The 27,049-nt window shown below is 41.8% G+C and overlaps 1 protein-coding gene across 5 annotated transcripts; it reads right to left on the bottom strand.

The window, feature by feature from the left end:
• Nucleotides 1-1,444: 1,444 nt before the first annotated feature.
• Nucleotides 1,445-25,180, bottom strand: mlip (muscular LMNA-interacting protein). Of its 5 annotated transcripts, XM_030106307.1 has the most exons (14): nt 24,185-24,326; nt 23,901-24,100; nt 23,312-23,360; nt 19,998-20,123; nt 14,957-15,085; nt 13,091-14,740; nt 12,435-12,506; nt 11,955-12,032; nt 11,174-11,257; nt 11,031-11,066; nt 9,248-9,292; nt 7,900-7,959; nt 7,695-7,820; nt 1,445-2,079 (listed from the first exon to the last, which is right to left on the bottom strand). In XM_030106307.1, exons 5-14 carry the CDS (start codon nt 15,044-15,046, stop codon nt 1,858-1,860), a joined length of 2,463 nt encoding a protein of 820 aa, XP_029962167.1. In that variant the 5' UTR covers nt 15,047-15,085; nt 19,998-20,123; nt 23,312-23,360; nt 23,901-24,100; nt 24,185-24,326; the 3' UTR covers nt 1,445-1,857. The 5 variants fall into 5 exon arrangements, with proteins under 5 accessions (XP_029962167.1, XP_029962168.1, XP_029962164.1 ...); XM_030106308.1 differs by lacking the exon at nt 23,312-23,360; XM_030106304.1 differs by lacking the exons at nt 23,312-23,360; nt 23,901-24,100; nt 24,185-24,326 and adding an exon at nt 24,913-25,180.
• Between the last annotated feature and the right edge of the window lie 1,869 nt (nt 25,181-27,049).

Genomic DNA, 27,049 nt, shown 5'->3' with positions numbered 1-27,049 from the left:
TTTTTGATTCACATTTTCCTCCCATTCATATCGACACTCGATAATAGCAGCATGAAAAGGTCACACAGACAGAATAATCAAATTTTGGAGAAACTAAATAAATAAACAGGAGTCTTTACTCAGAGAGGAAGCTGTCACCCTAAACCTGGAGTCCAAGCAGTGAGAGTAAAAACCACATTGGATCAAACAAACGGCAGATCAATGAGAATACACATGAGATCTTTTGAGCAGAGGTGACAAACATGGACCCTGCAGGTGAAAACCAGTTTGAAGGATGACATTGCAACAAGGAAGCTATTACCTGCAGTTATTTACCGGTAATAGAACCAGCTGCTGTTTGTAGTCTGTCCAAAGGGCGTCACATTAAGAGTGGAGGTCATAGCATCAAGACCCGAAGCTGAACAGCAGGAGGCAACATGCTGGGAGCTGATAGCACTGATTTAAAAAAAAAAAAAAAAAAAAGTATCATCAAAGCATGAAAAAATGGAAGAGACAGGCAGCTAAAAGGAAGCACTAACGAACTGATTACTGATGACACTGTTCCTCATGTTTCCGGTTCTTCATGATGTTTTGTCCTCATTTAAATGCATGTTATCCGGCTATTACTGTTGCGGCTCTGGTCTGATTGTGATCAGGCTGAGCTGTGTGGAGCCCCCGAGCTGAAGTGTGTTTGACATTCAAGGGTCTTCAAGATCCGGAATTCTAAACAGATCAACATGGAAATCACTGCGAGACAAACTCAGCATGAAAGACGATGAGGGAAATCTTTTTATTAGATGTTCAAAATTCATCAATTCGATGATAAAATGTTAATTTTGTGAGTTACAAAAGCTGATTTATGTTCGTGGAGGATGACAAAGACTGTATTGACTTGTAGTGGATTGTCAACAAAGTACACTTTTACAGTTTTCATTTTAAGTTTTGGCCATTTTAAAATAGGATCAAGGCAGCATCACACTTAACTGCTTAACTGATTTTTTTGTTTGTTTGTTTGTTTATCAAACAACTGTCCTGTGACTGAGAAGGTGGTACTAAAAATTCCAGGAGGCAGTGTGTTACTTTAAAGAGACAAGCGTTCTCAGATGTGCCAATCATTGTGTGGTATGCTTACACACACACACGCACACACACGCACACACACGCACACACACGCACACACACGCACACACACGCACACACACACCGTCCTCCTCCCCATGTTTATTATCATCTTTATCTCAGGCTGCATTATGTTTGCTATCTAAAGGATGAATGGTGGCATGAAGCCGCTCTGATGATTTTCCTTTTCATACATCTACTGCCTGGATGAGCCGGCTCCTCTCTCCAACACCAGGATAGAAGTCTTTCATTATTTAAATGCTTCCTGCAGACTCTTTCAGATCTCTAATTTAGTTTCATAGAGAGCTTCAGAAACCTGCCCTTTCCATTCTCAACTCTTTTTTTTTCTCTTTGTCAATATGGTGCAACGGCAGGGATGCCAACCATGACAGCCATCAAAAAATGATGTGGCGACCAGCCTGTAGAGCTGGAAGGCTGACTTTGGGGAGGCTTTTTTTTTTTCTTTTATCTAGGAATATTCGTTAAGCAGGAATTGGCCATTTTTTTAACCAATAATTAAAGCATACTGTCAAAATCATCTTAATACTGCAGATTTTTCAAGGTTACTTTGATCAGTTTGAATCTACATGGGCTTTTTTTTAACAGAGAGCTCACGTAATGAAGGAGTCCCATTTACAATGTGTGTCTTTGTAACAGCTCTGTGAGACACTTTGGTAACCATCCATGTTGAGATGCTCTCATTCAGAGTAATAACTGTATCTGTTTAGAGAAGCGCTCCCTTCAAAGTCATTTAATGATTCAAATGTGTGCTTTAAAGGCTTCCAAACGTCTTTCAGCGGCACTGAACAAGCCTGGAGCATCTTTCCCCGAGTGGCTGACATCCTCCTCAGGCTCGGTGATCTGCAGGTCACACACGAAGGGCGGACTCCTCCCATCTGGCTTCCTCTCTTCTCCCCACATTCTGCTTCTTGAACCTGAGTGGAAGCCTGTTCCTGCATCCTCGGGACTCATATTTACCATCTGAAATACAGAAGAACACAACGGCTTTCAAGTTAATGCTTCTCAAATGCTTGAAACAGGAAAGAGAATGAAAGTTTAAGTAAGAAATTTTATTAATGTTATTAATAACCTGCCCACAGAGATCACATAACTGATGAGGTGGAAAATTTATTTCATGAGGTTTGTCTTAGCAGAAGAGCCTTCCCAAAAATATTTCTTCAGGATAAATCATGTAGATAAAAAATAATTCATCACTTTCGAGCAGCTTTGAGCAGGACGCCTGGATAAAGGCCCAAAATGAGTCGTCTACTTTTCCATCATCGCTGCTTTATCCTCAGATATCTTCAATAAAAAAAAATTTAAAAAACATATTCTCACTTGAGGGGTTTAACAAACACGATAAAAAGGGAACAGAAACAATGAGACACAGCTAACAAGTTCTCTGGAGACAAACTGCCAGTCTCAATGATGTCTGATGTGTGATGAAGCCACAAAACCTGCATATCAATGCTGTCCATCATCATATTGTCCGTTTTGTGTGGCAGATATTAACAATCAGAAACTTATAACCGTCAATCACGTTACCAACATGGCATGGAAAATAGGGACGCATCGTGCTGAAGTGAAAGGTCTGAAATGTCAAGGCCTCCTGGACTCAATTCAACAGAGGTGCTTTTTATGCATTAGCTGTTCCTGTTTGGTGATTCACAGCTGGAACCCGCTCTAATAAATAAATCAGCAACAGGAAAAAATATGGATCTGTGCTCTGGCATTGAAATGATTAAAGTTAATGACATGTTTGACAAATATTTGTTTTGAAGCACACAACAGCCGAAACGCAAACTTTTGAAATAGTTAAAACGAAAGTTTGAAAACAGGAAACTTATTTTTGAGAGTGAAATGAGGCGGATGGACTAAATTAATCAGATTCAGATATGAGATAAATGTAGTGTCTGACACCAGATGAGGCCAGATAGGCTCCCATAGCTGAAATTTAAATCAAGCAAAAACAACCGGAGAAGAAAAAGCAACGGCGAGAAAATGAGGAAATTAACATAATGAGGCTTCCAGATTATGCAGATTGTCGACTTCTTCAGGGATTTACATGAGTGTGGTCCTGGTCAGCCTCGACTCGAATGGCCCAATTTATATAATGGACTGTCATTGATAATAGATGCTCAGAAATGCTATTTTAAAAAAAAATCATCTATACATAACAACAGAGGAATTGTCTACAAGTAGGTCAGTAATTTCACCAATACTGTAACGGCGCTAAAGATTGACAGAACGCTAATATCAGTAGAAATGTGTGAGTGGACACAATTAAAATGGCTAAATAGAAGGAACAAATATCTGAGCCCACGTATGTTAAAAATTCAGATTTACAGTAAAATAAGCTTTTACTGTATATAGATTTGAGGTTGAAGTCATTTATGATGATGATAAATACGGTTGGCGTTGCACATTATTGGAGCAGATGGTTTCGTGCATGCTGATCTTATGTTTGAGCACAGACGGGGGCTGAAGCACAGGTGCAACATAATCACTGCATACTTGGGGATTAATTGTGTTCTCTTGCAGGTCTGCGCTCCTCTGCAGTATGTCGGGAGTCTATTTAATAGATTGGATCACAAATTTCCATCCTTATCAAAGTCTGATTCACCCATCTGAATTTTAAGCACTGACAACAGTTTGAAGAATACTGAGAAAGAAAATGCCGAAAGACGCAGGAGAATGCAAAGCAAATGCAGAGCAACATAGACACAATGGTCTGAATGCTAGATCAGCCTGGCTCCCTGTTTGCCAAAACTGAACTTTAAGAATGATATTTCTCATTTTCTTAAAGGAAAATCATTTTATTTTAAATTGATGATTACAGAAATGGAGAAGGCTTTTTTTTTTTTTTTTTTTTTTTTTTTTAACAGCGTTACTGTGTCATGATGACATTATTTGGTTGGAAGAAATCTTGAAACCATCCAACAGACAGGTAACTAAGCAAAGGAGTTCAGGCAGCAACATCTCTGAACCCATCGACGGAGTTCCTTGGGTAATCTTTACGCCATGTTTGGTGGATCAACTTGGAGAACAGATATATAACACTCCTGCATATTTTACTGTAGTAAACTTTGGAAAATTAATCTTGTTTTAAGGTCCAGCACAGTGGTGAAAGATCTGATCTCACTGAAGAGACTGAACCTTTTTGCAGTTTTTTTCTGGTCTGCTGGGTTGGACAGAAGGCTTTCAGATATCTGATGTATTATCAAATACTTTTACATTTCCTTATCAAGGACAAGGACACACAGACAAGAGATGATGGTTCGACATTAACGAATGTCAGAACAATTGAAGAAGAAAATGGTGTAAAAGCTGCCAAAAAGTCAATGACTGAGAAAATCAGTGCTGCAAGTTTAGAGAAACTCTGTATAAAATGTACAGTCATAGAAAACCAGATTATTGTTCAAATGTTTAACACTGTAAATAAGATTTGAAGGAATCATTTTGTACAGCTAAACTTTAGAGATAGAGAAGTTGCTGCTGAACTGCTGGTGTTGGGAGGGAGTGACGTTCAGGACGAGACCAATAGACTGGATGCAAAAATGAAAAAAATAACAGAGCAAAGGAAAAGGTGCCCAGTTCTGGTGGATTGTGTCAAAGCTGCCGGGGAATAAAATCCCGTTGAGAGAGTCTGAGCTCACCTGCAGGTTCAGGATATTCAGGGGCTTAATGAAGACAAACACTGGTGTGTGCCATTTTGGACACTTTCACTGTGAAATACTGCTGTAAGATGTAGAAATTCATCTTTAGCTTGAGAAAACACACATTTAGTGTGAAAAGTGTGGCTTTATAGTTAAATGCATCACTGCTCAGTGTGTGAGTGCTGGCAGCTTTTTCACCGTGTTGTTACTGTGTGTGATATGGAGCCAATTTGAAATACACACACAAGACAAACTGAGCCTGAGGTTTAGCTGAAGGCAGAAGAAGAATAAATAAATAAAATACAGCATGAATGGCTGTGTTTCTTACTTTTCTTGCTTTTGTCAAAACAGGGAAGGTGTAGAGGTGGCGTTGTATTTCATAGTTGTGTTCCTTCATATTTCTTGATGTCTGGATTTATGCTCCTTGCCTGCATGTCAACGTCTGGACTAAATGTAATCATTTTAAATTTAATCAATTTAATCATTTAATCATTCACCTGGACTAGAATCACTTCAGGATAACCAACTATGAAACAAATTGAATTCAAAGACTGAACGTTGAACATCAGCAGCTTGATGTTCAGAAAACTGATTTATAGATTAAGTCAGTGAATATAAACGTCCCCGTCCTCTCTTCATGGTGCCGGTCTCTATATGACCATTCCAGTTGTGTCCTCACAAATAAGACACCGGTGTAGTCTGAATGCTTGTTTCTCTGGAGATAAATGTAGCTCGCCTTTTATTTATTTATTTATTTATTTATTTATTTTGCATCAAATGTGTCATGAACATTGACATCTTAAAGGCCTTTCTTCTGACGAGCCCTGCTGAAAGCCTGCTTTCAGTCACAAGGAAAAAGTGTTTGCATCTCATCATTTCCCTCCATGTGTGAAAATGTATTTCTTGCCTGGCAATTTTCTGGCAATCACCTTGACATTTAATGAAAGGCACGAACAAGGTTGCGGCGCAGCGCTTCATGTGGAGACTAACCTTGTTGACTTAATGACATGTTGTGAGTAAACACACAGCTGGAGCCCGTAATGTTTATCAGATTCCCAACACATTCGAGAGGAAAGCACAACAGTGTAATGAATGGAAGTTTTCAAGTTCAAATTTAAAGCAGGGAGCTATATCACGTTGGAGTTACATCTGTGGCTCCTGCGTTGCATCATCTGGTTTATATAAATTAAAAAAAAAAAAAAAAAAATCATGCAAACTTCTTTCTGCTGTCCAAGTTTGCATGTTTCACCAGGCTGCTAATCATCTAATTTTAGCCGGCAATGGCGGTATTTATCTCATGGCTTTAGATTTAGGTTAGACTTTGAATGATAACATCATTACTCATTGTTTCATTAATTCCTTCATTACCTTTAAAACACACCAACTTGCCGAATACACTGCTTTATGGTGACGCGCCTATCCAATTCAATTAGTTTGACAAGTGGAGGTCGGGCAGGTACAGAGACGAGCTTATAGCAGCTTCTGAAGGAAAAAGAAATGAATCCCGCCGAGGATTTCGGGAGTCTGGCAGAGGAGACGGTCCGTCGTGCGAGAAGTCCAACAAGAGGAGAGAAGTGAAGGCAGAATAACCGGCTGCGGGGAGGCAGGTTCATTTATCATCAAAGCCAGCAAAATGGGGCTCGCCAGCAGATGTACAGCTTCAAAATGAGAGACGCTGTTCAAAGTGTCGAGCTCGTTTCAGATTTACTCAGAATAGATGTTCAAAATTAAAGCCTTGACTTGCTTTCTGATGGGTCGTTTCTTGCATTGTGTTAAGTTTTTAAAAACTTATCGTGTTACATTAGTTTAGAGGACACTGTAAGCAAATAAGCCTTCGGATGAAACTGCAGACGACCTCTGATATGCTGTATTCTTTAAGCAGGAACTGCAAAAGCTTTCTCAGGTGAAGGACATTAATTAAGCACTTGCTTCAGTAAATATTTATCCGTCTTGACGGTCTGTTGACTGTTAATTAGTTCATGAGATTAGTTGGTCAAAATCAACAAATCTCTGCATTACAGGGAGCAACTTTTTTGAATTGAATGATGACGTAAAAGAAAAGCGTCTGCAAGAGACGACAAGGGCAGTTTTCTGATGCTCAACATGAAAGCTGTTTGGAGTTGTTTTACATCTTGATTCAAATCAAGTGAAGTTTTCCCTTGACACTTCCCTCCACGAACCAGTGACAAACTCTTCTCTTTCACTACGTTTGGGCAGCAAAATATAATTGACATCAAAGATTTAATAAGTTATCCTTGCACCTTTTTTTTTTTTCAGAGCCACTGACTGGTTTTCTCTTTTAAAAAAAGTCCTACAACAGTTTCAAATGTATATGCAGTTCAGAAAAGGTCCCTGAACCGTTTCTGCCTGTGTTGAAGTGTTCGGCGAGCTTTCACCAGCCTTTTTTCAGTCATCTATTCCTTAAGAAGGTTGTGTGATGCAGTGAAATATTCTACTCTTCTCTTCATAGACACAGAAGCAGTGTTCAGGGTTAAGAGTCATTTCGGTTTTTTTTTTTTGTTTTTTTTTCTTTTCATTGCTAAAAACATTTGGAAGACTTTTTCTGAAAGTCTGAGTTTTCTTCCTCCTTTAAACTCTGGAAAGCAACTACTTCCACATTGCACATTCAACATTTTTCACATATATTTAACTACAAGTTAAAGTATTGTTGTTCAAAAAAAAAAAAATGTTCCCAATAAACCCCTCAAAGTATGACTGACATGCCGTTTAACTGCAGCGCCAGTAGGCCTTCAGTTTAATCTACCTTCTTTGAATATCTGTGATCAAAGAATAGTCTGTAGGAATAAAAACTGCTGCTTGTTTGAGTTCTTTTTGACACGTCGATCATCCAACTCAGCTTTCTGCTGTGAACAGCCGCATTTCACTCACATGCTGAGAGGAATAATAAAATAACAAAGCAAACAATGAAAGCCAATCAACCTTCTTCCTGCCGGCTGAGGTCTGGCTGACAGCAGACTGCCTGAAGCCGTTTGGATGCAGCAGGTCGTCATCCTCCACTGTCAGTCTTGGAATGGCGGTCATCGGGCGAATGACCCCGGGTTTTGTCTGCGGGGGAAGACGCAGAGTTTGACGGAGATGCTCCGACAAGATATTCCAGCCTTTGATCAAATGGACTTATTTTTACCCTGTTGGCGTCCATCAGTTTCCTCTCACTGCTGGAAGGGTACAAGCTGCATAAAGATGCCTGAATAAACAATGAAGAACAGAAAAAACAAGTTTTCAACAGCTAATAGAGCCACAAAAGAAAACATGTGCTTTGATCACTTCAGATTTTCAGAACACAGACAAGAAAACACTTCAGAAATATGTGTAATTAAATGTTGAGCTGGTATTTATGACTATAAATTAAACAGGAAAGAAAGCTCTGCTCTTTATTATGCCAAACAACATCAACATGAAGTCATTCGCTCTGATATTTAAATATCAATTTAAGTGTCTTCCTCATGGTCGACTACACTGCCGTGAGGTCACTTCACCGAATCTGTCTGTGGATTAAATGTGAAAATTGAGTTGCAGTGTTCATGAATGGTCAACAGACTTTACTTTCAAAGCACATTTCACTGCTTGAGCAGTCTCAGCGCGCTTCACTTATCAGGTGCATCGTTCACACAGTCCTGCACCAACAGCAGCATGAAGAGTGGCTGCAGACCGCTGGGAGCTGGTCCGAGTTCAGCGCTGATGAACCAATGAATGATGACTGACGTGAATTAGTTGAACACATTTGCATGTGGTTGCAAACCCCATTTTTTCTTTTTTTCCTTTTTTTTTTTCCTGTCCACAAAGGAAACGTGGTGTGGATCAAAGGCGGTAAGCAAAATCAGTGTGGTGCTGGATGCAGTCAGGACTTTAACTTGACTGTAAAAATCCTGAATCAGAACGAGCATGAAAGCTCATCCGGCCCGTGAGACCGAACAAAAATAAACACACGTCAACGTTTGAGGCTAAACACGCACGGATCTCCTCAGATCTGTTGAAGTCTTCGAAAAAGGACACTGATTAGTCTGAATGCACAGGTGCAGCAGTTCTCAGTTCCACATCTCAGCGCTCTGCGTGTGTGAGTGACCTTCACAGGTTAGAAATCGTGATTCACACTGATACATTGAGAAATGAATGGAAGAGCAAGCTAAATGACATGATATTCGAGGGGTCAAAGAGTTGACCCTTTTCACAAATTCAGAACGATTGTCACCAGAAATGTTGAAGTCTAATTAAGAGAAAATCATGCATGCCTTGGATATTAACAATGTGTAAACGTTAACAGTGACCACAACTCACAAAACGTCAAAGGACTGCTAGAATATTTTCAACATTTGCTGTTGTTTCCTCACATACCTCACTGCACAGAGAAAAGCTTCCAAAGGTCGGTTGATGAAATTCAGTTGTTTTTGTCTCATTGGCTGTCAGGTGATTGCGAAATGTGCAAGTTTCCATTTTCTTAATCAAACAGGAAAAACTACGCAACTATAACTTACATATTTGGTTTCTCGCCCCAAGGACTTTGGGAAAGAGCTGCTCTGCTGAAAGTAGAAAATCACAAAGGGCAAAGTGAAGCAGGCAGGTTTCATTCTCTCAAACGTGTCATTGAAAAACTATTCATCCACATCGGAAAAAATGTGAATGTCACCTTTACATAAATGAGTGAAAAGAAGAAAAGGAAGGAAGAGCTTGGTGAGAAGAGGACGAGCTGACTTCTGGAATTTTTCATTAACGCAGATACTTAATTTCATCGTGTTTTTTAAACGGTAATGTCCGGATAGATAGACAGACAGATATTGTTCTGAAAAGCCTTAGCTCTGTGTTTTTATGGGACCTTCGAGCTATAATTATCATCAATTGCAGCTTTCTTGGCATAGGCAGATCACTCCACCACGAGGCAGTGATTCTAGTTTTCCTTGTCGATGACTGACAGTGGTCCGTTTTCTTCACTCTGCCCTTGAATTTTGACAGCCGTCTGAGATCGTGGTGTGCTGCCACTGCAAGGATAACACTTTCACACTCACGCGTGCATCTTTCCTCAGGAAACAACCAGAAACCTTTCTGCTAAATGAATAATGAACGCATGCCACTGTTTGTGCCGAGGATCGCAGTAAGAATTCATTTTTATCTTTTATTCCACTTCCAGTTCATGTTTTAGTGAATCACGGTACAACAGACTTAGAATGTCTGCGTCTCATGAGCAATATTTCTTATTTACCTTTTTCACTTCAATGTAATTTCAGGTTTTTAGCTGTAATTGTATTTTAGATGGCGGCTGACATCGGTGACCTCCTGCAACAAACTATCTCCCAGATCAATCAAATCCTACTCGATCTATTTATAATGACCGTGATTTTCTTGTGTTTAGCCGTTCGAGTGAGACACTAGAAATTTATCTCACCACCAGATTGCAATTTTGAGCCAATTTTGATGCATTTGGGTTACGTACACACTCCTGCACACCCTGGATTTTCTCTTAAATGTAAATAAGCGAGAACTACCGAATCAAATATATTTGACAGTCGGTCATATGTTTGCAAAATTTTTGACTAAAAGAGTAATTTCACTAATTTTCCACAAATAAAAACCATAAATAAAAAGCATTAGCAATTTTTGTTGCCACTTCAAGCCACTTCAAATGCTGACTTTTTGGGGGGGGGTTTTAAGCTGTTGTTGGAATTTTCTCTCCACAAAACAAACTAGTTCTATCCAGAAACGATTAAAATAAAAAAAAGAAACTTTCCATTGCTCACAGAAACTTTTCTTCAATAGAATTCATTCATGAAAACCTTATCGAGAAGTTCAGTTAAAACCTCAACAGTTTTCACTTGGAGAGAAAGATAAGGTGTGAGGACATGCCGAAACATTTCAGTCTGAAAACCTCATTGAAACTTTCTTTCATTTTAATGTCACATTTGTTGTTTGACCCTGCACAATGAGGGCCGTTTTAAAGATTGTCTGACGTGCAACAAATTTAAAATAAGGCAAAAAAGAAATGGTTGACGGATCAATTTTGTGAGAGCCGTGCAGGGAGAAACAACAGCTCAGTTTGACTCTCCAGCAGCAGGTCAGTCAATCAACTACTTTTCAAAGAAGTAATTTGTAACAATAATAAAATACTAATCGTTATTGACATCGCTGTTCGTCACATAAAAGTCATTTATTATCCAACTACATAAATGAGAGAAAAGAGAGAATCAAGTGCTTGACAAGGGTTTGTCGCACAGAGATGCTGAAGTCAGACTAACAGCTTCCTGCTGTTAAAGAAAAGCACTTTACCTGTTTGCCTGTTTTCACTGTCGATGGTCTGGAGGACTGCAATGAGAGGGATAGTTTGTATTTATGAAGGATGCAGGAAACATGATCATTAAACCACACCTGGGTTGATTTTTTTAATAGAAATAATTAAAAAAAAAACTCACATCTGGAATGGAATTAGCCAATATTTCATCAATGACAGCGTAGAGTTCCTCTGACTGCTGCCGAAGCTGAGCAGGTGAGCACATCTGCGGGAAGCACATGATTTTTATTCAGCAGGGTGAAGTGTGCCGTGCCTCAGAAGCTGTTTGCGCCGTGTTGCCTGAGCCTGCCTCATTGATGTGAGGCTCTGCCGTCCTTTGATTAGAGGATCAGCTTCATATGAAAGCTGCCTCGGCCTCTTGTTGAATAATGGCCAGGCACGGCCTGTCTTTTTATTGTTATGCAGGTGGATTACTCTCCGCTGAAGCAAAGACGAAACAACGCTAAAACGTCGTTAGCAGTGGGTTACTGATAACATTCTCTGTTTAAATGGAGATCAAACAGGAACTGATTTTGAAACAATATTAAAACCTATATATTCATTTTCATTCCATGTTTTGAGGAATTTATTTATTTTTATTATTTTATTCTTCCTCTTTTGGTTTTTTTATTGTATTACTTTGTGCTGTTGCAGTAGGGTTGCATAGAAAATAATACATTTGCATTCGCTCACAGGTTCCGTCTTTCCTGAAAGACGAGTTGTTTTCCAAGTTGAGTAACACTGCTGCCCCTTGAGAATACATCAAATCATGTACAAGATTACCTCAGAAAATGGACAGAAGGCTCGATAAATCTGAGTGCTTCAGTCAAACTTCAGATTTCAAACAAAGACCGGCGGTTTCATCGAGGGCTGAACGAGCTGGGCATTACAGGTAATGGAAACCATGTCGGGTGTGGGGCTACCTCAGCATGGGTGTCCGCCACGGCTCCGCCGAGCGTGTCACACCGACTGTCTTGTCTTTCTATCTGCTCATCTATCACCTATAAAAGCAAGAGAGAGGGGAAATATAGTGAGTGCGCCGCCAAGACTGCTGCTTTCTCTCATAAGTCACAGTTGTTGCTGCATGCCATTCGCACGATTCTGTGGCGCTTACTTAGTATTCCGATGTGAGTCCGTGTAAAATTTTAAAATAACCTGGTGTTTTTCAGAAAGCCTGAAAAATACAAACTCTAAATTCCATGCTGTGAAGGACAAAAAATTTGAATTTTGTCAAATTATTGCTCATTTCTCATAAGTTTTTTTTTTTTTTTTCATTTTAGTTCATTTATATAATACGTCTTAAGCCGCTTCATAGTTCCTGTATGATTTGGATTCCAGAGTGGGATGTGTGCCAGAATAACAGCATGAATGATGAGGATTAGGGTCCAAAGAACAGAACTTACTTGCTGATCCAGCAGAAGGGTGTTTGTGGGAATTGCAGCAAGTGATTTGTAGCTTAACTTAATCTTGTGTGTCTGGAGTTCAGAAGGGAAGAGAACAGGCGATGAATACAGATGCACTGACAATTAAAATTTCAAATAAACTGTGAGCAGAGTCTCTAGGAAGTGCGTCATGTGCCTTTTTCACATTTATTGAGTCCTGCTTTATCTCCGGCAGCTGCAGACAGTTAATCATGCAAAATAGATGCAACGGTCGCCTGTTTAGTGGTGCCTGACTGGAAAACACATGACATTTGCACAGAAGTCTCATTTGACGGATTGTCCAAAATTTCCAAATTTTTATCATTAAAAATTCACTTCCTGCTCTAAATATGAAAACTTTGACTCATGTTGCCAAACTTATTTTTTTTTTATCATGATTAATTCTGTTTTGCTTCACAAATCTGACATGTCACATGTTTTACATTAGAAATCCATGCAGAGCGACAGTCCATAACGTAAACAGAGATCACACTGGCAGAACTGCACTTGGTGTCCTCATAGCAAATGAGCGAAAATGTATTTTTCACCACACGGCAAGACCCGGCAGCATGTCGGAGAGAGAAAAGCATTAGAGATCATCTCCGCTGAGACAAGCCATGCAAGTGCCGCGCAGCTACCTTTCTCTTTTTACCCTCTCCTTCGCCGCAGTTTGATATTCCGCTGCCCGGCCTCGGAGAGGGCGTGGAGCGCAGGGAGAGAGAAGGAGACGGGGAGAAGTCTCGGGCGGGTGGTGCAGGAGAAGGCGTGGGTGTAGGCGTGGGCGTGGGCGTGGGGGTGGGCATGCTGGTAGGCGTGGGGGTGCCGGTGGGCGACGGCCATCCGGAAAAAACAATGGGCGTGTAGCGAGAAGGGGACAGGCAGAGCGTTTTGCTGGAACCCCTGGGTGGCGGGGCGCTCCTGGCATTAAGGCGACTCCTCTCCGACTCACACCCTCTGATGGTGTTCAGTCCGGGAGGAGCAGGCCACGCCGCCTCGGCCCGAGCGGGGAAAATCGTGGCGCACGAGTGAGACTGCTGGAGGTGCGGAGGGCAAACAGGCGGAGATCTGAGCCGCTGGGAGAGCGAGTGAAGTCTGGAAAGAGACAAATTCGGTTGACGACTCAATTTCTGGGCCACGGCCGCGTACGGCTCATTACCACTACTAAGGGAAGAAGAGATGAGTTTTTTGAGGGGATTTTCTGCATGGCTCTTGGGAAACATGTGAGCACCGCTGGCCTTCAGCTCTGGGGACGGGTTATTGGAGAGATTTAGATTTGACACTTTCTTGGAAGCAACACAGTCCGATCCGCCACGCTTTGGAGGAGCAACAGATTGGAGTTTGGAGCTGAACAGAGGCAGTGGGACTCTCGGCAGCGTGATGCCCCTCCCCGGAGTGGGGGAAGTCACCCGCTCCCACTTGGGCGCGCTCCTTGGGCGAATTTGCTCGGAGCATGTCTTTTCTTGAGTTTGCGGACATGCCGCGTCGGGCAGCGCTGCCGGGGGGGCCGTGGTGCACCTGTGAGCCTGGCTCTGACTATCAATAGACGCTGACGAGGAGAAGCGAGAGGAGAACTCCAGGGGAATGGAGGCCACACTGGAGGCTGCTGAGCAGGCGTTACAGAAGGACAGGGTCACGGGGTTAATAGGCCAGCAGGGGGTGTAAGGCCTCTGCAGAGCCGAGGACAAGACCGGGAGACGACCTTTCCTCAGGATGGCAGTGAGAAGGGAGAGCCGGGTGAGGGGAGGCCGGTGCCGGGGTGGAGGAGGGGGGGACTGCGGATGGACGGAGGACAAGCTGTCACAGGATGAGAAGTAGGACTGAGGGATGTTAACCAAGCTGGAGCCAGGAGCGAGACAGTGCCTCTTGATCTGGATGACGGCGGGAGAGAAGACGCCCGAGCGTACAGACGAGCAGGGAGAGACGGTGTGGCTGAACGACACGGGAGAGGCGGCGGAGGAAAGCGGCGCAGCAGACCAGCTCCTCTCCCGGTCCGAGCCCTCGGACAGGATGGACTCTCTGGAGGAGGCGGGGGTGGGGAACAGGTCTGCGGAGTCCGTGGGGCTCGTCCTGTCCTCCGACACGGACGCTCGATTTGGAAAGCAACCCAGGCTAACCTCGGCGCGCCCGGCAGCGTCGTGACACCGCCGCTGGGAAATGCCCCCGTGTTTGTCAACAGCTGTTTCCATAGAGGCCGTCCGGGCGTCTGCGTGGTCGGGGGTATTTTCAGACTGAGCTCTCACTGGAGGAGAGGCTTCGGCTGGAGAGACGCTCACATAATCTCGCTTCAGCTGAAAGACAGGAAAAGGTTGCTCAGTTTTTCTACATGAAGACTGAAATTGTACTTCGCCTTTATGAAGAAAACAAAAACACTTGACCAGAAGGAACTGAAAAAAATTGCAAGTCATTATGAAGAACACTCAAGAAAACTCATCTGAATAAGTGTATTTCAAATTTCTCTGTTTCTTTCTCTCGCTCTCTCATGACGTTAAGAGTTATGTACTTACTTGAGGCATTTGGCTTACGTTTCCTGCTCCTCCCTCCACAGAGTCCTTGATAAAAACTTTCTCCGCTTTGAAAGTCTCGGCGTCCGACATGGTCTCCGGTGTTGTCCTCTCGGGGGACGCGGCCACAATCTGACGGCAGGAAACGAGGCGGATGTTTAGAAGGAACAGGGCAAGTGAAATCTGAGAGAACCCGAGGTGAACTTCGGCAGGCCTCTCTCCACGGAGGGTGCCCGGTTTCACGGCGCCACATGGCGCCGCAGACACACGACTCACATGTTACGCGCACATGTCACGTCCACGTTGGTTTAGAGCGTGTGCCGCACGCAGGGCGGAACAACTGACCAACCGTCTGCATGCACATGAGTTACTGTAAACTGATGAGTTCAGTCTTGATCGACAGGAGAGAAAAAAAATCACGAGAAAGATGGTCACTGATGTTTTTATATTTCAGCATCATAAAGGATTTTACTTCCAAGAGCATATTTACCAAGTTAAAAACATTTGATTCAGATTAGTCATACATTATGTTTGAAAATGGTGGCACCCCCCCCCCCCCACCCCATGTCCCCCCTGTAATTTCCGCCCATGTGTTTGATTGACAGATTTCAATGAGAATATCAGGTGAACTGATACTGATAAGGTGGCTGCAGTATTAATATTAAAACACTTTCGAAATGAGGCCCTGCTGTTATAATAAACAAGATATATATTAATATGGTTCATTTCAAGTGTACGGCCTGATTTTGAAATATTAATATGCGCGACAGTAGCGTGAAGCTAAAATGAATAACTGCTCATCACATCTATAATTACTGACATGACCTCCCCACTTTGATTGTAATTGCGTCTGCAAAATAAATAAATAACACAAATTAATGTCTTTTAAATCAATGGAAATATGTTATGTTGTAAGGTTTAACCAGGAGAATAAAAAGCTGCAATGTTTATTCTGGCACTGGATTTAAAAAGCAGCTCGTGTGATAAAAACACCAGTATTGACTTAATTCTGATAACTGCAGTTAGCAGCCTTCACATCTGCTGCCAGTAAACGCTGACAAACAATAGCAACGGAGCGAGCACTGTGTCGTCGGAGATGGGAGTTATGCTGCACGCTGATGCCGGTCTGCCTTGAGGCCTTTCCTTGAGAAAATGAAATGAAATATGCTTTTGAAAGTTGAATTAGCTAAACGTGCTCTCATCAGGGAAAACATCTGCCCCCTCATTATTGTATCAACAGCTGAATGCAAGCTCTGATCCGAGGCAGGGCAGCGTAAAACATGGAGGAATTAAAGTTGTTAATTATGCGGAGGAGCACACTATCAACCTCAATTTTCAAATCAGGTGTGGCCAAGCAGTGAACAAACTCATAATGACCACTTGAGGCTACATCATCTAATTTAATATACTGCGCAGAGGCACATGTGCAATATCTTGATTTTGAGTGGAGAGAGGAACAGGCTGCTCTCAGTGGATTAAGCGCTTGAATGTCTCTCAGGGAAATGTTTACATTTCGCACAAGCTGTCACTGGGATGTTACTGATCTTTGAAGCATGAACGCAACAAGTCGGAGCTCAGTCTATAAGCTGCAAAACCGCTGCTAACTATACTTTGGATTACTGTCAAGTCAATTTTTTTGGTCTCCTCACAAACATTAGCTGGATGCTACCTGACAACATACATGTGTTCAGAATAAGAAACAAGATACGCTTTCTACTTGAGTCTTCTTGAAGGAACCGACTTAAAGTAAAACTCACAAATTCAGATTCACGTTTGGCTAATCTGTTCAAATTTGTTTGCAGCTGCTCCGTCCACAAAGTGAGAGTCAGTTGATGAAGAGACTCAGAGAAAGTCCAGGCATCTTATGCATTTTCATGCTTGGTTTGAACTATTACAATATTAGCATGTAAAAGCTAAAAGATGCACTGAAGGAAGTGTGCCAGATTTTGTGAGAAATATTTTTTTTTCTCTTGCTAAAAGTAAGATTGAAAGGATAGCAGTCTTGAGTTTTAATTCTTGGCAGTGACTGCCTCAGTCTCCACAGACTGATTAAATTTAAATCACAGGGTTGGGAGGCGTTCTGTAAACTTTAACATGTTTTTGTATCACTTGCAGATTTTATATCCATTTATGTGGGACTGCAAATCATTCAGAAACAGTTTCACATCTTGCCTCTTGAGTTTCTCTCAAAGATGACACCAAACTATATTTGATTAAACTTTGAAAAATCTTCCTGTTTGACCTCCTTTTTGGCGTGAAAGAAATCAAATGTGACCGGCTTCATCATTCTGAGTCACTGCATGAGGCCTGTTTACTTCAGGGTCTGTATATTTATGCAAACTCTGTGGGGAACTTTGTGAGGGAGGACCTGGAAAAGCCTTCAGAAGAAAAATCCTTTCTGAGCTTAATGAGAGATGATGAGAAGTGTGAGGAGCTTGTAACTTGACTGCACAAAGTGTCTAATTAAACAGCAGAATTCAGCCTTTGTCACCTACTCTACTTGTCATGAGTCAGAACCATGAGTAGCTACTCCATGCGTTTGTTACTGTAGAGTCGACTGCTTAAGAAGCGATTGAAAACAGAACGGGGAACCAGCAGGAGAGATCACATCACTACAATATTACTTTCCTCTTTCTGCACTTTTTCTTTTTCTCTTGCTCTCTTCTCTCCCTATGTCCCTGCAGGATTTCTGAAAGTGGACGTGGAACCTCGTGGTGTGAGCCTCTTGCCCTACCCGTCTGCAGCCAGTGGAACTGTTTCTGCTGAAATCATTTCAGATCTCTCCCCATTGTCTGTCCTATCCTTCTCTCTTCTTATCCCCTAACCTCAACCGGAACATCAGAAAGCCGCCACCTCCGGTGCTGGTTCTGCAGGTTTTCCTGTTGAAAGGGAGTCTTTCCATTCCTTGCTTGCTCATGTTTGCTCATGCTGGTTTTTCTCTGGGTAAGTGCCTTGAAATGACTGCATTGTGCCATACAAATAAAACTGAATTGAATTGTATTGTTGTGTTATTTATTCTTCAGCATCACATGGATTTGAACAGCAGAGAGAAAACGCGCAGCGGTCTCGCACTGATTAGTGACTGTGCCACAGTATCTTATGGCTCTTCATTCATTCTTTATATTTCTTTCACTTCTGAAGGAGACGTTGCAGCGTGACTTCGTCATCATAGTCTAAAAGATATTGTGGATTTCTCTTGTTTTACGTCCATTCATCTTCAAAACACACTTCATCAGGGTCTCCAGGGGGCCCAAGCCAATAACTCAAGGGCACTTCATAGACACACATGTGCACTCGTGTGCGCACACACACACACCTACAGGCAATTAAGAGTCACCAATACAATGTCCAACGCAATCTGAGTATCTGCTGGAAATGCACACAAGAAAGGGGGAGAGTGCAATCTCTGCACAGAAGGATCCAGCCAAGTCTCAGACCCAAAACTGTGAATATATGAGACAAGAGTGTCAACCTGAGTAGGTTTATAGTTGAAGGCTTTCAAGGTACTTCAATAAAATGATGAGAAAGATTTAAAATACGTGTGCCTCTTCGCGAAATCACATCCAGTCTTCATACTGCCTTACCCCCTCTGCACCCAGCGCACTCATCACAGTAAGTGTGAAAATGATTTTCAAGTTTCAAACAATGAAAAATATGAGAGAAAAACACTGATTGTTGCACGTAACTAATGAAGTGGTTTGAAGTTGAGCTGAGGACACATCAGAAAAATCTGCGAGTTTCAAACGACGACACACAACCCAATAGTCTGAAATGAGGAGAAATATGGCAGACCGCACTAAAACACAAGTATCTCGGCGACCTTGCAGCTGTGCTGTCGCATGTCAACAACATGAAAGGCTGTCACTCCTTTAGGTAATGGCAGTGGGGGGAGTTGAGAAACTAATGGTGCCATCCCTCCAGGAAAAAAAAAACCTTTGAAGTCTATACACAGGCAGGCAGCGAGCTGACTCTAGGCATCCGGGGCTGAAGTGCTGCTGTGATGTTGAACGAACATTCAGTGGCTCGTATAGGCCCAGAGCAATCAGCAGCGGTGGGGGTCGACAGCAGCCCCCAGGATGGCTTTTCCCACTATGTATCACCTAACATTTCCAGTGTGCAGTGGAGAGGTCCAAAAAACACTGGATTCAATGTAAAGAAAAAATATGAAAACATCATTTAAAATAAGTTTTGAAAGTAAGTAAAACAAGTTTCACTGTCGCTTTTTCGCATCAGTGCAAAGTTGTGAAAAAACTTCAATACATTGTGCACAGCTAAAGAACGTGATGAACTGCAGATCACACACCTCGACGTCTGAATGTCACTGATCAGCATCTTAAAACACATTTGTGTGTTGTCTGCAGATCATTCCTGCAATGCATGAAATAATCTTCTGGCTTCAAAACAGAAGGATGATTTTGTTCAAAACTGAGGCGCAAATGAAAATCACAACAGAGGAAAAACACATCATACATCGAACTGTTTCTTTTGACTTGTTTATTCTTTTCCAAGCAAGTGCGTTTAATTATAATTGCTGTTTGCTGATTATTTGCTGAAACAATTATAGCTTGTGAAAATCTTTTTTAGTTTCTTCCTGAGGATGTCACTCTGATTGCTTTGAGATGAACTCAGTACAAACATGTCTGCAGGTAAAAAGTTTGAGTGAGCGACTTGATTAGAGAGATGAAAAAGTTGAAAAAAGGTCAAGAAGAAGATGTTTCAGCTTATGGATTAATTCGAGTTTCACTTACTCCACAAACTTTATCTGCTTGTGTGTTTTAATTAGAATTTGAGATCAGCTGCAGGTTGAGACCGATGTGGTGAAGAGAGAGCTGTTGGTTTACTGGCGGCTCTACATCCTCACCCTCACCTACGGTCATAAACTTTGGTTCATAACTGAAAGGACGAGATCTTGAATACAGGAGGCTGAAATGAATTTTCTGAGTTGGGCGTTGGGCCTTGTCTTTCCTCATAGATGGAGGGATTTGAGATAATTTTTTCGTTGATGTAATACACAGATAATGGAATACGTTTGCTGCTCTTGTACCTTTTCCTTGTTCCTCGTCAGGGCCTCAGCTCGCCATTCCTCAGAAATTATGCTTTTAATTGGTAATTTCTGCACCACTGGCACAAATGTGAAGATAAAGGGCTTCGATGTCACTCCCCCTGAAACCTGTAAAACATGAGAGAAGGGAGGGGAATGTAGAAGTTATTTTTTATTATATAATCTGGAATCCCTTTTTTTTTGGTAGTTACTGACTGTAGATGGTGACTCAAACATGTAAGAAAGGAAAAGAATGCGTAATTTTCTCATATCAAGGTCTCCATATAAAAACATCGTGAGTCACTTGCAATCTATTTTCTCAAAGCAGCTGAAGTTGTTTCTTATCTTTCTGCTTTAGGGGGAAACTGTTCCTCCGTCGCACATGATCCATCATCATCACGCACACACGCCCAAACACACACATTAGGTAATTAAGCGCCCTGCTGCTCAAAGCATCGACGCATCCATATACTCACTGAGGAGTGAGGAACTGCATTTCAACCAGCTCATGTTCTCCTACTTTATCCACTCTGTGTGTGTGCTGGAAGGACTTTGGAAGATCGCTGGCAGTGTTGTGGATAAAGATCGGTCCAGCCAAAGCACTGTCAGGTCATGATGAACCGGAGGTGATCAGGTCAATGGGACGTTTCATCAATACCCAATACAACCAGCGCACCCAGCTCTCAAACTCTTTTGGAGCGTGCAGCATGCATTTTCTGACTGACAGCTGCTGGTCGTGATACTAACTGGTGCATGTGTCTATCAATGCAACAACAGACATTTTCAACCCACAGATGCTGAAAGTTTTTATACTGTTTAAGGCGAGACGTCTTGCTTTATTATAAGATTTCTGTTCTCTTTTTAGTCAGATCACTGGTGTGTTTTTTTCAGGCAACTAAAAAAAAAAAAAAAGTACATTTGCCTGAAAAAGTCTTTTGGGATAATAAGCATGTCCGTTTTGTGAAACCTCGAGAAGTGCTGCTCGGGGAAAATCCGACTCTGAGCTTTTAGCTTTTAATACAGGCCCAGCGTGACGTACATCCCACACTGTCAGCGCTAATGGGTGGATTCTCACCAGGGACCAGCTCTGCTGAGCATATGTAGAGATGTGAATGTGAATATGAAAGATGGCATGCGCTGAAAAATAGTCGTGACAGAATTAGAGTTGGAAATGTTGAATATAAAGAGAACAGTCCACAAAAATATTAAACTGCAAAACCTTTCATCCTTTCATTCTTTGGTAAATAGTGTTGGGAGTTAGGACTCTCCATCCATTGCTCATAGTCGTGGGTGACAGAGTGGCTTCAGTTTGTTAAAGTGGCGGCACAAATACCTCTGCAAATGGAGTTCAATGGTATTTAAAGCTCTGATTGAGAGAAAATGTGTCCTATTCATTATCGCTGAAGCAATCAATGCAGACACTCATGGAAAGTGCTTCCACTGCCTTTCAGCCGGGCTTGCTCTCTGTGCGGTGCTGTCGGGTCATCTTCAAACTGCCAACCGGTGAATAAGGGCATTGAAATTCCTCCAGCTAATCAGCAGAGGTTGTTTAACGACACAATTAAGACATAATTTAAAACAAAACAGGATTAGATGATCTATGCACATTAATGCTGCTGCTGCTGATAGAGAATTTGAGGCTCTTCCCAATAACAGTGCAAGACACGTCGACTCGGAGAGGAAGACTAAAAAGAAATTCCATAACAAACTGATTGCAGAGCATTTTAGAAATTGAGATGTGCTGTGAGATGAGCTTGAAGTGTGAAACTACTTCCACAATATAATTTTGTTTGATGTGGATCGGACTTTGCAGTCGGCAATGAATGCTGAAGAATGGATTCAGGGGACGCAGATCTTTTTGTGGGTCGATCATGTTTAATTTCCTGGGGCTTCAACAACAGAGATCGGACTCTTCAATTCAGTCAATGCTCACTGTGAACCGCTACAGACCTCAGGGCTGCGTGGCCTGGATTGACTGTGCGTTGTTTACAGTGTTTCTGTAACCTCACTTACACACTTGAGCAAAGGGGTCAAGTATATATATTATATATATTATACACTTATATTATACACTATTATACACTATTATACACAGATGTATAAACATTGACATTCGCTCAGACACCTCAGCAGAAGAAAGAGTTGTGTCTGCAGTGGCCAGTATGCCCTGATCACTGGACGCTTAATGGTTTCCTGTCGATGCGTTAATTGAATTGCTTCTAATCAGACACAAGCGCCACGTCGGAAGGGTCATGAAACACCCGGTCAGCCGAATGAAGGAGTGCTGCTGCACATTATGGTCTCTCTGCTGGGTAAACTTGTGACCTGTTGTTTACCCTCATCATTAAACCACGGCTTGTTATCCAGTGAGGAGGAACAGCAGTGACTGGCTGCCACTCTACCTCATCTGAGCCATTAACCATTAGCACACTCCAGGCTCATGCAGTCTGATAGCAGAAATTAAGTGTATAAAACATTAAATATGAACAAGCCGATTATTTATGGCACTGCTGGTAATTATGGAAGTGAGCTGAAGGCGCCTGCTGCCATCTTCACTGCACTTACTATATCACATTATTTTCTTTCACGACAAGCAATCCTGAATGCTGGACATATTAAATTGAAGAACAGTAATACTATATGTGAAATTGAAATGATTTGCTGTTGTATATAGAATATTTACATGGAGATCGTTTGTAATACTGTGTTAAGCCTTCAGCCACTATGTCAGGATGGGGTTTCGTGCTTCTTATTTACATTAGGTTCAGTAAAGAAAAAATACTTTTAAATCCAAGGCCACCTGATTATAACGGCTTTCGATCCGGTGCTGCGTGCATAATGTATTATAGGCGTATTGTCAAAGGATGTGTTTTCAAGAACAGTGTAGAGAATAATCATAGTTTGTTTGAATTCTCCATTTTCTTCATTTTTCCTCTATATTGGAGTGACTGACGCAGAGACCTCTACACAAAAACAATCAAAAAAATACAACTACATTAAAATACAAAACCTTATGAAATGGCGCTTACAGACAGGGACCCTCTAAGCTACATCGCACTTACTGATTCTGTAAGATGCAGGAATGAATCCAGCAGCAATGGAATTATGCAGATACAGAAATTAATATCACCTACTCAATTCCTTTTCCAAGTTCATTTTCTCTAGATAAATAATTAAGTATCCTTGGAAAGATAAAAGCCTATATTCATTTACATGGTGTGTGTACAACAGTGCATATAATAACCCTTTCACGTTGATTCAGTGAGCAATTAGCAAGAGGATTAATGGAAACACAAACATCCATCCATCTTCCATACCGCCTGATCCTGCGTGGGGTCACAGGGTGCTGGAGCCGATCCCAGCTGACTGAGGGCAGGATATACAGTCCATCACAGAGGATTAAAAGAAATGCCATTCAGAAAAAAGAAAAAACAAACAGAAAAGGTCTCTGGCATCAACAACAACTTAGCGAATGGCAAAAATCAAAACACGACGATACTAATATGAGCATATGGTTTCAGTTTCTTAGATTTATTTCAGGATTGTCAATATTTCAGACTCCTTTCTGATTACAAACAAGCATCAAACACCACTACAGGTGTATTGATTTACAGTCTAACTCATTTGTATTTGTGGTTTCAGGTAACTATTTTCAGGTTTCAGGTTCTATTATAGGAGACACACCTCCTAAGCTGTGGAAGTCAGGATGACTGAGATAATTTAACTCAAAAATAGCAGTTTTATAAATAATAAAAACAAACACAGGGTAAATTCTTTGACAAAAATAATCAACTCATAAACTTGTTTGTCTATGTACGCTATTGCGAAACCGCGCTGTTTGCTTATCCTCTGTAGTCATAGCAGAGTAGGTTTACACTGGGGAAGGTTAAAGCATGCGTTTCCTACTTGCCCACTGGAGCCGGCTTTAATGTTTAATAGTGCTGAGAGCTGCCGAGGTCATGCCGTCCTCGTAGATCACATTTCCAGCCACCACCGATTCACCGTGCTGCGCGTCAGCTCGTGGCGTGTGAGCTCCCGCTCAATTTTTCCTTGTGGCATTTCAGGCCCGTCCCAAAGAGCGAATGGAAGCGGCACTAAATCACCTCCTGAAAGAGACCACCATGTGTAGGGGGGTCTTTAAAGGGGGCCTGTCGTAAACTCGGACTTGAAGGAGAAAGTGACAAATGTACCTTGAAGAGGCTTCGAATGGTCACTGAATGAAGCGATTTTCAGCGAAAAGGGATCATGAAATCTTAAAGCGCTCCTGAAATGTCATCCTTTATCTCGCAGTGGTTGACATTCTGCCACAGGACAAGTATAAACAGTCGGGCGTGTCACCAGCTAAAGAGTTTAATTACAGACAAACACATCACCCCTCCCTGCGGAGCAGACTGAGTAGATACGGCGTTCAAATATAGCCCAGAGCCAGCTGCTACCGAGCATGGGGCTAAGATTATAAGCAAATATTGTGATTGTTACCAAGATCATATACTAAACTAGAGCCAAAACACACACACACACTGACACACACTGACGTACAACATCATTCAAGCAAATGCGTCACAATTTTATAACACATTTGTGGGGTTTTTTCATGTTTTTCAAAGCAGTTTTGAAAACTGACATTCAAGTGAGCGTGACAGGAAATTGCTGTGCATGTATGTGTCTGTATGTATTTCTGCCTGGAAGATGCCAGTGACTGGTGGGGGGGGGGGCACAACAGGGGGTGCTGGTTAGAAAGAGTTCATGCAGCTTTGAGGTAAAATTTTCATCTAAAAATTGAACTTTGTTGCAACTACAAAGCAAACTGAGGGCTGGGGTAGATATGCAGCCTAATATTAAACAGCTGAGAAGAAAGATTACATATTTTAAAATGGAAAATTCAATTTTATTTTCAATTTATTAATTTTATTCTTACCTCTTGGCCATTTCCGTTCACCCAGTCCATTTCTGCGTCTTGTGCCTCTCCATCCAGGAGCTCCGGAGTTTCAGGCGTTCCAAAGCCAAACTCCAGTCATTGGAGCTGAGATGTCCACTTTTTCAGCCCCTCTCATGAACTTCAATCTGTAATACTGTTGGTGTGTTGGTGTGTGTGTGTGTGTGTGTGTGTGTGTGCTCGGCCCTGCAGATTTCCTTTTATAGACACATAATAGCCACAAATAGCTTGCAGACAGCAGGCTGTCTGCAGGGCACCGCTGACAATGTTCACATGAACAACAAACCCTGAGGGGGCAACAGAACTGCCCCGATTGGTCCGTGCGACCACTGTTTGGCCACATTCACAGGCATTTTCCACTAAGTTTTTTTTTTTTTTTGCATGCATAATGAACAAGCATCATACATAAACAGCAACCGATTTCTGTGCTGAGGGTGAATCAAGGAATTATTGTATCACTGTTCATTAAGAGAGGAAAAAAAAAGAGAACCAAGACAGAAAAAAATTCACTATGACTGGAAAGTGAGTGTCTAATCTTTCTTCAGCAGCTAAAGTGACGATAACATTTTAATTACCACATTTATGAAAACCTTTTTCCAATACATTCTGGAAGAACTGAAAGAGAATAGAAAATTGAATTAAGGGTGTTTGAACACTACATGGCCAAAAGGGAAATAGAAATTAATAATCAGTGGACATACAGCAATATTTGTGAATGTTTAATTACCCTCCATATAACGGCCGGCAGCAGATTGATGTGGCGAACATCTCCGAAGGTTTCCACTGAGGAGGTGAATTGATTTACTTGCTTGTTCAGTTCAACTTTGACAGTTTGTTTGCCTAATCGTGAGAGAAAGCGGACCTCTGGAGTGAATGCTAATCCTTCACGAACACTGACATTCTTCATGCCAGTCACAGCTGTTGCTGTCTGTTTCCACGGGCCTGCCTGCCTCCCTGATTATCTCACGTTTATTGTACAATGAAGAGAACCATTTGAGCCTGTATTCACATGGAGACCCTCAAATAGAGGGGAAAAAAAAAATCACCTGACAACTGCCTGAAATGTACACAAACCACAAATCATCGCCTGGAACATTAATTGACCGGGACCCAGTCGCCTCTGACGCATAACTGGAAAAGACGCGGACTCAGAGCTTTTGCCTTCAAGACATCAGCTGACGTTCAAAGACTGGATTTATTCTGGTGGAAACCCATTAGTGAGAGTGGTGTCAATAATTACAGCAATTCAACAAAGGAAGCCATGATTGTTTGGCTTGGTTTTAACTGATTCAACAATCGTTGCTGATTGCCAAAGTAAAAAGAGGAGTAGAGCTACAAGCTGGGATGACAGCAGTGTGTCAAAGGTGTGTTTGTTTTGTGTCCTGCCTCGTCTTCATGTCCTCTAATCCCTGGAGTTTCCTGATGGCCTCCTCAGTGCTGACTCTTTCCCTCGTCACTCTGGTTTTCGTGCCTCTTCAGCCCTACTTGTGTGTGTTTGATCCGTCAGTCCGAGCGTCCTGTTGGTCTGTCAGTGTAGTTTCCTGCACATCTCCTCTCAGAAACCCTGATGCTGTGTTTAGGTTTTGATTTTAACTAAAGAGTAACATTTGAAGTCGGTCCTCTGTCACTGCTGTCACTTTATAGCACCAAGTTTAGTCTGGAGCTTTTTCTTCTTACCTCTTCTCACAATACCTTTTGTCTCCCCTACTTTTTACCTGCCTTCTTTTGTCCTCTTATGTTTTTTTTTTTTTTCTCTCCCCTGCTTTTTCTCACAAGCAATTTTCCTTATTTAAACTTTTAACAAGCATTGATATTTAACAGAAGGGAACTTAAGGATGACTCACTGGTTAGAACAAGGTAGCCAACAACAACAAAATGTTTTAAGTTCTAAAAAAAACAAAAACGTATACTTCTCAGCCTCTTTCTGAATCACCTTTTCATTCCACAACCTGAGCTTTTTCCCAGGTGGTAGGAACATATCCACGGCTAAGCGCTAAAATAACAAAGTTACTTACTTTAAAGACAGCATATATAGTTGTTCCAAATAGTTATGATACTCAATGGTGTAATAAAACAACAAAAAAGTGGTTTATCTATGAGAAAAATATCAAGGAACCCC

This window comes from Salarias fasciatus, chromosome 13 (assembly GCF_902148845.1).
Source record: "Salarias fasciatus chromosome 13, fSalaFa1.1, whole genome shotgun sequence".
NCBI lineage: Eukaryota > Metazoa > Chordata > Actinopteri > Blenniiformes > Blenniidae > Salarias > Salarias fasciatus.
The sequence above is the reverse complement of the archived record's forward strand: the minus strand, read 5'-3'. Positions and strand labels throughout refer to the sequence as shown.

Excerpts from the sequence above, each read along its gene's own strand:
- mlip (XM_030106304.1), bottom strand. The coding sequence starts at position 24,942 with ATGGACTGGGTGAACGGAAATGGCCAAGAG. Across the intron at positions 20,124-24,912 it reads TGAACGGAAATGGCCAAGAG|GTTTCAGGGGGAGTGACATC; the intron begins GTAAGAATAAAA and ends CATGTTTTACAG. Across the intron at positions 12,033-12,434 it reads CCCTTCTGCTGGATCAGCAA|GTGATAGATGAGCAGATAGA; the intron begins GTAAGTTCTGTT and ends TTGCTTTTATAG.